The 11410-nt window shown below is 44.6% G+C and overlaps 1 protein-coding gene across 1 annotated transcript; it reads left to right on the top strand.

The window, feature by feature from the left end:
* Positions 1-1752: 1752 nt before the first annotated feature.
* On the top strand, positions 1753-9127 carry LOC123764240 (sialate:O-sulfotransferase 1). Its single transcript, XM_069315706.1, has 7 exons — positions 1753-1827; positions 3279-3366; positions 6252-6388; positions 6831-6990; positions 7676-7764; positions 7912-8065; positions 8541-9127. Exons 1-7 carry the CDS (start codon positions 1770-1772, stop codon positions 8764-8766), a joined length of 912 nt encoding a protein of 303 aa, XP_069171807.1. The 5' UTR covers positions 1753-1769; the 3' UTR covers positions 8767-9127.
* Positions 9128-11410: the final 2283 nt, after the last annotated feature.

Below are 11410 nucleotides of genomic sequence, written 5' to 3'. Positions count from 1 at the left end.
TGGTTTCAGGTGTGTGGTGTATCATGGGACGGAGGTGGATGCTAGCGGCGAGGAGACTCCTGCTGCCTCTGCTGCTGCCCCTGCTCCTGCTGCTTGTCGTTCTCTGCTCCTTCTTCCTGTAAGTGTTATCTGCAGACATATAGTTGTATCAACAAACCTCGAGAACACCGGGCAGCATTAAATTCATGATACACTTTTATGTCAAATGAGCATAAAACTAACTTTAATCCCAGTTGCAAGAAATCACAGGTAAACGGGAAGATAAGCACAGGTAAAGGAGAGTAACTGTAGACGTCTTTGATTATTCTCCAAGAAATAAAACCCTTCCCAGAGAGGCGATGGATGACATCTTCGAAAGGTAACGTGCTCAGGTCATGTTTGGTTAAGCCATGATATGGCAAGAGAGATTTGTATTTATTATTCAACTTATTAAATCTTGTCTATAAGGGTCTCCAGGGCATGTAAGGGCATAGATCACAGTCGTCTCTTTGAATGTGGTTCCCTTAGTAAATAATAATACCTTATTAATATCAGCTTGTCATGTTAAAGACATTATTTCTCACCTCATTCCTGCCTGTATATCCACACCACTGAATAGTAAACCCATCCTTCTAAAGATGTCTTATTAATACCCTGAAGAACTTGGCTTGTATTGCAGATGCGGTCACGAGTCTCCCCAGAGTCACCGTTCACTACCAGGTAAGTTGATTATGCTCACTATAACTCCCCCCCCCCCCACAGATTTATGAGATCACATATATTGTTTACTTGTTACATTTAGGCATCAATGGCAAGTTCACAATTTGTACTATGGTGCTTTTTTTTTCCTTGTGCATTACTATCTAAAGGAATAAGACCAGATTATTGTTTATTTTCCATTAGTAACAAACATAATTATATACATTGATACAAGACCGTGTAAATATTACGAAAACAATCCATTTGAAAGTATTGTTTTGTACAAAGTTATCATATGACGTGCTGCACTGAAGCCAACCCGTCCTAGACTCGAGTCATTCCATCCAGCGGTCGACCCCACAGACGCATTCATAACTTTTTGCATGTTCATTCAAAACGGGAATTTTCTCAAATAAAAATTTATATTCTAATATATTAGCATATTGTGCATAAATAGGCATAGTTTAGGTTAGGTGTTTCAGTTCTGTTGGCGATTATTTGTGTTAGTAGTACGTGGGTGAAGCATTCACAGCGTTGTGGTTCGAACAAAATTCATCAATGAAGCACTTGTTCCGGAAGTGTTCGAACGAAATCAGTTGTGAGTCGTGTGTAAACCTTTTTTTCTATTCATAAACAGGGAGGGGGGGTTTGGTGGGTGCATGGAATCACTTTTGGGTCTTTGTTTGGAGGATGGGCTGGGATGTAATGGACTCGAGTTGAGAACGTAATGAACCCATCACAGTTGTTGAATCATCACAGGTGTTGAATCATCACAGGTGTTGAATCATCACAGGTGTTGAACCATTCTCAGCCTCCCACACTGCCAGTATTCTACCTAAACAAACGCATACTAGTGCCCACAACACAGGACTTTAGCAATTGGGAAATCTATAGGATTTTGTTTCATTCCTGTAAGTTAGTATATAGCTTCGCTTACCTAGCCTTCATATGCAAGCAGTAAATGAGTTGGGTCGCCAGTTTCACCAACAAGATGACACTAAGAGCTTAAATAATCAGTTTAACACAGACGGGAGTGCCCGCCGGCCTTGCTAACTGCAATTTGCTTCTCAGCAGAACAGTGTCGCGGGAGAATGAGAGAGGCGACGGCCTTGTTAGGGAGACTTCACGGCAGCGTTGAGAGACTCCCTGGTGAGTACTGACCCCCCCCCCGAGTACTGACCCCCAGCACAACCCTGGTGAGTACTGACCCCCCCTCCCCCCCCCCAGAGTACTGACCCCCAGCACATCCCTGGTGAGACCATCTCTCTCTCTCTCTCTCTCTCTCTCTCTCTCTCTCTCTCTCTCTCTCTCTCTCTTTCTCTTTCTCTTTCTCTCTCTCTCTCTCTCTCTCTCTCTCTCTCTCTCTCTCTCTCTCTCTCTCTCTCTTTCTCTCTCTCTCTCTCTCTCTCTCTCTCTCTCTCTCTCTCTCTCTCTCTCTCTCTCTCTCTCTCTCTCTCTCTCTCTCTCTCTCTCTCTCTCTCTCTCGCTCTCGCTCTGTGTGTGTGTGTGGGGGGCGGGGGGGGGGGGGGGAGGAGGATATTGAAGAGCTGTATGTTCGAAGTCGAATTCATCTGGATGTTGATCACAGGTGTCAGCTCCTGAATGAACACAGCCTCCAGTATACGAAGCCTCCTACGGTCGTCGGTGAGTGTGATTATTCTCGTGTCCTTCACTCTGTCTTGGTGATTCAACATCCAGATGAATTCGACTGAGAACATACAGCTGTTCGGTGGTCCTCCATTGACCCAGAGGGAAGATGTAAGACCTGGCGGACAACCAGAAGCCAGAGTCAGGCAACAATCACCTCACCCTAACCTTCGCCGCTCCCTACGTTTAAGGGAGCTAAGTGAATCGTGGAGTTAAGTGTTCCAATGCTTATAAATGTCTAGATTTCTCCATTTACGGGCTATTCATGCCCGTGCCACCTCTTGGGTGACTTAATCTTCATCAATCAATCTCTATTTACGGGCTACTCATGCCTGTGCGAGCTCTTGGGATGCTTAATCTTCATCAATCAATCACTAATCTTGTAAGCTGAGTATAGCTGTGAGAGTGTATCAGTGTACTCCTCAAGTGTCACATTGTTGACGAAACAACGAACAATAAAAATTGAAAGATTAAGTGATCTAGTGTTTCTTCGCCCTCCAGATGGTAGAAGATATTTGCGTAGAGTGGAAACTATCCGTAAGAAAATTAACAATAGTCACAAAATTTCAAAGCAATCGGTGAAGAACTTTCAGAGTTTACAGCATGTGTTGCTGTTACGTGCAACATATGGTGCTGTTTTAAAAAAAACGTGTTTTTACCTGTCACAGGTGTAGCATTTATATAGTAGGTATATAAAAACACGTGCATATTCGAATGGAACATTGTGTCAAAATTTCAAAGCAATCAGTGAAGAACTTTTGGAGATTAACAATTTTGAACAAACGAACATTTAATTTTTTTTATATAGATATGCAAACAAGCTTGAATGGTTCACAAGCCAATATGCAACCGAAAACTCCACACCCGAGAAGGATTCGAACTCAGACAGCCAGAAGCATTATGCACCTTGGCGAATTTATATATATAATAAATACGGAATGTTATATATACAGGAGACGTCCTGGAGGTGGACCTGACGAAGGCATGGAGGCGACCATGGGAGAAGGACAAAGACAATGGCTGCGCCATCTACCAGACCAGGTAATGTCTCACCTCTACTCTTACCATACATCTTCATCTTAATTCATAACGAAGTTACAATTACCAATTGCAAAACCATCGATGTCATTTGTTTAAGCTGATCAACAATGCTTTGTAACTGTTCTTTTAGCTGTAAAACATTGTTTTTGGCTCTGAGCCTGTTTCATTTACTTTCTCAGCTTCATCAGTAATGTCTCTTATATCTTGCTGTTGTGTTGTGATCCGAGGCATGGATGGTAGCATTAACCAGACGTTCACTGTATGTTGTGGTCTGAAGCATGGATGGTGGCATTAACCAGACGTTCACTGTATGTTGTGGTCCGAGGCATAGATGGTAGCATTAACCAGACGTTCACTATATGTTGTGGTCCGAGGCATAGATGGTGGCATTAACCAGACGTTCACTGTATGTTGTGGTCCGAGGCATAGATGGTGGCATTAACCAGACGTTCACTGTATGTTGTGGTCCGAAGCATAGATGGTGGCATTAACCAGACGTTCACTGTATGTTGTGGTCCGAGGCATAGATGGTGGCATTAACCAGACGTTCACTGTATGTTGTGGTCCGAGGCAGAGATGGTAGCATTAACCAGACGTTCACTGTATGTTGTGGTCCGAGGCATAGATGGTGGCATTAACCAGACGTTCACTGTATGTTGTGGTCCAAAGTAGGGAGATTTACGCCAACGACCTCGCGTTCCACCTGGAACAGATAGTGCAAAGAGGTTGCACCAGCTGCCCAGGTGAATAATTACCGGGAGGTCGTTGGCGTGTGACGGGGGGGCGGGGGGTTGAGTGAGTTAAGCTCTGCCCTTTTGGAGATTCAGAGAGCCAATGAGAGTGGATAGTGGAAGAGAAGTGGAGTAAAAGCTGTTAAGCCCCGCCTCCTCCTCAGGTGAGTGTCTGTGAAGCCGAGCGCGCTGCGTGTGTTGTGCCGACAGGTGACCAGTCAGGCAGAGAGAGGTGGGGGCTCCTCCCCTTTCGTAAGTGTGTTGGTCTCTAAGCTGGTGTGTGTGTGTGAGCCAATTGTATAAACAGCATTAATACAACATAGCAGCATTAAGCCTTTCCCTTTTTTCTCCTTACTGTGTATGAAGAGGCACTTACTACGCACTAACTGGTAAACTGCACGATCTTTCATGTCGTTAACGTAATACAGGACTCCCTTTTTGAAGGTCAAAATCCTCCAGGGGAAGTTACCTTTTCTCTTAGGGTATTTACCATCCTCCAAATATTCAGTTATCTCCTTCCATCGCTGTTCTCTCATTTGAAATTCTCTCATTTTATCACTGGCAATAGTTTCAATGTTGACATTTACGGTAACTGACACGATGTTCCTACTCAACGTGTCCGGGACCACATGAGACGGTCCAGGCTTATAAAAGATCTGAAAAGAGCTGACAGTTAGTGAGACCATCGGGACATCCGGGGTCACTTTGTTTTCTTTTTAAATATATATGTGAGAGCTCTGTGATCTGTGAAAATAACAAAATGACGCTGGAATAGGTAGGGCTCAAAATAACAAACACTTTCAACCACAGCAAGCGCTTCCTTGTCTTTCGCTGAGTATCTAACCTCCGGTCCCTTCACTTTCCTACTAAAATACGCCACAGGGTGAGAATGGTTCTCCGAATCACGCTGCATTAAGCACCCTCCTGTGGCGATACCACTAGCGTCTGTATGCACCTCCCACTCTTGGAAGCTATGAAGAGAAACGAGACCACTTGCTGTCCATAGCTGTCAGAGCGGAAGCGCATACCCTAAACTCTCTGTAGTTTTATGTATGACGCACTGTGACTACTACTTAAAATATAAGCAGTTAAAATATAAGCAGTCTCCGTGGTGTAGTGGTAAGACACTCGCCTGGCGTTCCGCGAGCGCTATGTCATGGGTTCGTATCCTGGCCGGGGAGGATTTACTGGGCGCAAATCCTTAACTGTAGCCTCTGTTTAACGCAACAGTAAAATGTGTACTTAGATGAAAAAACGATTCATCGCGGCGTGGATCGTATTCCAGGGACCTGCCCGAAACGCTACGCGTACTAGTGGCTGTACAAGATTGTAACAACTCTTGTATATATCTCAACAAAAAAAAAAAAAAATATGTGTGGCTCCGAGCAACGAAAACCGCGAGCCCGCCTAAACAAACACTTAAACAACCCCGTAGCCAACTGAAGCAGCCAGATGCGGGAGCCTCCAATAAACTGTAGACACGTCCACAAGTTATTGGACCACCGCTAGCACCACTGTAACATCTCTTCTGTTGTAACGCTAGCTGCTACCATTGTAACACCTCTACCTTACTATCTACTATCCTTCACTATACCTACTATATTGTAATACTGCAAATGTTGTACCCTAAAATTATTGTATCCTAGACTATATTTGGTGGTGAAAAGTAAAATAGAGGAAGGAAGGTAGGAATAAGGGATGGAGGGATGAAGAAAAGGAAGGTTTAGAAAACGTGGACGGGGAGGGGGAACTCGTCTGTGGGGCACACGGGAAAGGGGAAGGTAGGATGAGGAGAGAAGAGGAGGAGAAGGGGCGATATTAAGGAAGGGGTAGGAAGGAGCAGGAGGAGATAATAAGTAGGAGTAGAGAGTAGTCTGATGGATACTAATATATACTGAGTAACACTTACTACTTGTTGCCCTTGGTAACACTTTGTTATTGATCACTGGGTATTTATATTAACGTAATATGAACTGACATTGTGTGTACCACTGATGGTTACACCAGAACCAAAGGTACCCTCTCCAAGTCTAGCAATGGTTCTTGCCTCATTGCTTGATATAGTTACTGGACAGGCAGGGTGGTGGTAGTGATCTAATTACTTTGATCCCTGTGTTTAGCATTTCCTTTTTGACGTCCACTGTTATGCCACAGGTTCGGCCGAGGGCTGACGCCGGCACTGATGGTGTCGGTGCCGGGTTCTGGCAGCAACTGGCTCCGCTACCTGTTGGAGGGAGCCACCGGCTTCTTCATAGGCTCTTCCTACAACGATACAATACTCTATGAGGCAGGTGAGTGAGCTCTATACAACAATACATTACTCTGAAGCCGGCGAGTGAGCTCTATACAATGGTGTAATGCTCGACCAGGCCGGTGAGTGACCTCTAGGTTCCATGATACAATGATCTACAAATCTGGTGAGTAGGTATCGTTATCAGTTAGTCAGTAAGACAGACTGAGAGCAGCACAACCACTTGACTTAGGAGTGATCTTGACTCAAGATCAGCACAACCAGAGGCGCACATCAACAGAATAACGAGGGCAGCATGTGCCATACTAACAAACCTCAGGTTATGCTTCAGCAACTTGAACAATGATGCCTTCCGAGAGTTGTGTTCGTGCTATGTGAGAAGTTTGATGAGGCTAGACACAGACGTCTGATCTACAACCTTGGACAGGTAAACAGACATCATTTGTATTGATATAGATGAACGTCGACTGTGATTCCCACAGGGTTCCTGGGGGAGATGGACGGGATGGACGGAGGGAGGACTATAATGCAGAGGACCCACGGGCCTGCCTTCTTCCTGACCTACATCCACGACCTGCAGGACCGCTACGAGCACATCAACTCCAGCCTGCCCACCGTCCTCCTCCTCCGTGACCCAGCCAGGTCAATACCACCATCTATTTCACATATTTTAGTACCTGTACCTCAGCAACAGGAGCTTCGTTCACTTAATTCTACAATCCTTGGATGGACTTGCTCTCAATCCTAGCATATTCTCAAGGTCAGGGGGACTTAGAACTGAGAGTTCCTCCCTGCTTTAAATCTCATTACCTACTGTCTCATGACCGCCTTGTGAAATTAGTCTCAATCCCAGGACCTACACTTTCCTTCGGAACCTACAACGCTCTACAGAACAGTCATTCATAAAAGTAACAATCACACTACAGTTACTAATGTATTATATCACAGTACCGTACATAACATTACTGGCATCCCAGGCACACGCCCTAAACCACTGGACCACGATGTGCTACAAAAGTTATGCAACTAGGGATTCAACTGAATCCTATGTCCTGAGGCTTCCACAGAAACCTAGTCAGAGTTTTAGTGAAAGCCTCAGGGGCTCCTCCCTCCCCATGCACTGAATTCATTTGAATCCCAGATTGCATTACTTTCGTAGCATGTCGTGACCTAGTTTGTTTAGGGCGTGTGCCTGGCAGAACCCAGTGTGCAGGTTCAAATCCTCCTCACAGCTCCTACAATGTATCTCATACATCTCGTTAATGTGATTTTTGTGTTACTGGTATCGCAACTTACACACTGAGATGTAATACAGTCTCCACTGCAGGACCATCATCTCCTACTGGAAGCTCTTCAACCTGGAAGGCAGCAACAAGCACCTGGACGAGATACCGGCGGCCAGGTTCCAGGGTAAAGGTTAGTGAGCTTCGCTCTTCATTGGTACAACTTACCTTTTTACATTGAGGATTAGTGAAGTATATTACCCAGTTCTCTGGCTGGTGTTTTGTGACGTTACTGAGGGACAGACGCTCTGGGTATGACTCCAGGTTTGTCTCTCGATAGACTTCCATGACTTCGTGAGTGAGGTGACGTCACTGTGGGAGGAGTTGGCAGCAGACCGGCTCTTGTGGTGCTCTGGTCCGCTCTACGTCATCCACTACGATGACCTGTTACGTCACCCCATCTACCACCTCCGCCTTCTGCTGCGCTTCCTCAGGTAACCTCACACACTCTTCCACAACCTTCACAACTCTCCTTAGGGACCCCAATTTTCTTTCACTTATAATTTAAAATGACTCAAATTCAAATTTTTTAGTACAAATTTCATTAATCTTAACTCTTCATCCCGTCTTGAAGTACACGCTAAATTATTTCCTATATTAATGTCCAGGAATAATAAATTACACAATGGAAGACTGTTAAGAGTTAAAACAACTTCAAGGTTTGTTTAACTTTCTCTTGTGAGTTGACAACTGAGTTCGAGACCAGTATCTCGTATATAATATTTCGCACATAAAACAATTCTTGACTAACAAATGCAAATCGTCAAACTCGAAAGTGTTTTCATACAATAGACCTGGGAAATAGTATATTTTCCCAGCGCTCAAGAGCTAGAATTTTGAAAGTGATTGAGTGGAGGACGAGCGCCTGTAACTCCCAGCTAAATGCCACTGCCTCCCTCCCTCCCACAGGATTCCTGTGGACGAGGGAAGACTATCCTGTCTCTCCAAGCACATAGACGGGTCCCTCAAGAGGACCACCACCAGGACCATCGACCCCTTCACTGAAGACGAGAAGAAAATGTTTGCCAACGTCGTCAGAAGGATCAATCGCCTCCTGCTGGTGCTGGGCTACCCACAACTCCAGGCCAGTGACTACATCACCCATGCTAAGCTACCCACAGCTCCAGGCCAGTGACTACATCACCCATGCTAAGCTACCCACAGCTCCAGACCAGTGACTACATCACCCATGCTAAGCTACCCACAGCTCCAGACCAATGTCATCACCCATTCTAAGCTACCCACAGCTCCAGGCCAGTGACTTCACGACCCATATTAAGCTACCCACAGCTCCAGACCAGTGACTACACCACCCATTCTAGGCTACCAACAGCTTCTGACCAGTGACTTCACAACCCATGCTGGGCTACCCACAGCTCCAGACCAGTGACTACGATCCCACTACTAAACTACCGGAAAAGCTGTGCGTGTTACTGGCTTAGCATGATGTAAGAACACTGATATTATGTACTTTCTCAACTTAATGTACCTTCTTTTATATAAATAAATAAAATAAATAAGTACTAGGCGGGTCTTTCACACTAGTTCATAGTACTGTAACTGTACTTATTGTAACTTACAATTCCATAAAATTTAATGTATACCTCACCTAATTTATTATCTTTAAAATGTTCCTTTAACACTGTGTGTTACTGAAAGAAAATAATTTGGACATTAACAATGATATGACCTCTTGCTACTTTATTGTAAATACTATACAAATATAGTGCTGTGTGAACATAATTATACGATATAAGTCGTTATCATGTCAGTATATAAATGATGGCAATCGCCAGCAGTGATTTGGAGCTGCATATAAATGTGATGATTTTTAGTGTAGGCCTCAGGTGTTGGTGAGGTGGTACTTGCCAGTTAATGTCTCAGGTGTTGGTGAGGTGGTACTTGCCAGTTAATGCCTCAGGTGTTGGTGAGGTGGTACTTGCCAGTTAATGCCTCAGGTGTTGGTGATGTGGCACTTGCCAGTTAATGCCTCAGGTGTTGGTGAGGTGGCACTTGCCAGTTAATGCCTCAGGTGTTGGTGAGGTGGCACTTGCCAGTTAATGCCTCAGGTGTTGGTGAGGTGGCACTTGCCAGTTAATGCCTCGGGTGTTGGTGAGGTGGCACTTGCCAGTTAATGCCTCAGGTGTTGGTGAGGTGGCACTTGCCAGTTAATGCCTCGGGTGTTGGTGATGTGCCACTTACCAGGTAATGCCTCCGGTGGTGCTAGGGCTGTGTTAACCTGTGACGGAGGGTTCCCGGAAGTTGATGTGGAATTTTAACCTTGGTGCTGGACTTCAGGGGAGCTTGAATCAAAATATCGTGTCCCTTTAACCATGACCAAATAACACTTTGCTAGAAGGCTGTTACTAATAAAATCCTCAAGGCATACTTTTGCAGCAATTACTCGTCACATAAAAATGTAGAGTTTAAGTCGGTTTTTTTTTTTCTCATTCCCCAGGGGACTGAACTCTTAACATGAGGAAAAAGTAACAAAAATTTGGATGGTCATTTATGTTTTCGTTTTCCTTGAAAAATTACACGTAGCTGAATACGTATAATATATATATTTTTTGTTGTTTTTTTTCACTACAAACGAAGAAACATTTAAACATTTAATATTCTTTTAAACAAATATTCTTCACCAAATTCAAAATCTTCATTCATAATTTATCTATTTATGAAACTATTCAAAAATAATTAAGCAAAGCATATTGTTAATATCTCAGTATTTACATGTTATTTAGTAGTTGCAGTTTTTAATTGTTATTTGTCAGTTAGGATTTAATCTTTGAAGGGTGATGAGTCTAGTTATAATAAGGTGATAGTTATTACTACCCGTGAGGAGGAGGACCCAGGAGTTACTACCCGTGAGGAGGAGGACCCAGGAGTTACTACCACGTGAGGAGGAGGACCCAGGAGTTACTACCACGAGAGGAGGAGGACCCAGGAGTTACTACCACGTGAGGAGGAGGAGCCAGGAGTTACTACCCGTGAGGAGGAGGACCCGGGAGTTACTACCACGTGAGGAGGAGGACCCAGGAGTTACTACCACGAGAGGAGGAGGACGCGGGAGTTACTACCACGAGAGGAGGAGGACCCAGGAGTTACTACCACGTGAGGAGGAGGACCCGGGAGTTACTACCACGTGAGGAGGAGGAGCCAGGAGTTACTACCACGTGAGGAGGAGGACCCGGGAGTTACTACCACGTGAGGAGGAGGACCCAGGAGTTACTACCACGTGAGGAGGAGGACCCAGGAGTTACTACCACGTGAGGAGGAGGAGCCAGGAGTTACTACCACGTGAGGAGGAGGACCCAGGAGTTACTACCACGTGAGGAGGAGGACCCAGGAGTTACTACCACGTGAGGAGGAGGACCGGGCAGTTCTCTGCGACCTCCCACACTGGTATGGAAGATATCATTGCACATGATTCTTCTGTGTATTGTTTCCAAACAAATTATTTTGCAGTTGCCTCCTTAAAGTCTTAGACAGATCTTACATTAAGTCCAGGACACATCTTACATTAAGTCCAGGACACATCTTACATTAAGTCCAGGACACATCTTACAGTAATAAATGATAGAGCCTGCATCAAGAATCCCTTTTGATATTTCTTTGATTATCTTGTGTGATGCGGTAAATTAAACACAACTTTACTAATATATTACATTTTATTTCCTGGTAACGTTTCTACAATTCTTTACTTCTCCCATCCACATGCCCCACTAGTCATCACCCACATTTTTCACTATTCATCACCCACATAACTCACTATTCAC

The sequence above is a fragment of the Procambarus clarkii genome, chromosome 82, assembly GCF_040958095.1.
Source record: "Procambarus clarkii isolate CNS0578487 chromosome 82, FALCON_Pclarkii_2.0, whole genome shotgun sequence".
NCBI lineage: Eukaryota > Metazoa > Arthropoda > Malacostraca > Decapoda > Cambaridae > Procambarus > Procambarus clarkii.
The sequence above is the reverse complement of the archived record's forward strand: the minus strand, read 5'-3'. Positions and strand labels throughout refer to the sequence as shown.

Excerpts from the sequence above, each read along its gene's own strand:
- LOC123764240 (XM_069315706.1), top strand. The coding sequence starts at position 1,770 with ATGAGAGAGGCGACGGCCTTGTTAGGGAGACTTCACGGCAGCGTTGAG. Across the intron at positions 3,367-6,251 it reads TGCGCCATCTACCAGACCAG|GTTCGGCCGAGGGCTGACGC; the intron begins GTAATGTCTCAC and ends GTTATGCCACAG. Across the intron at positions 6,991-7,675 it reads CTCCTCCGTGACCCAGCCAG|GACCATCATCTCCTACTGGA; the intron begins GTCAATACCACC and ends TCTCCACTGCAG.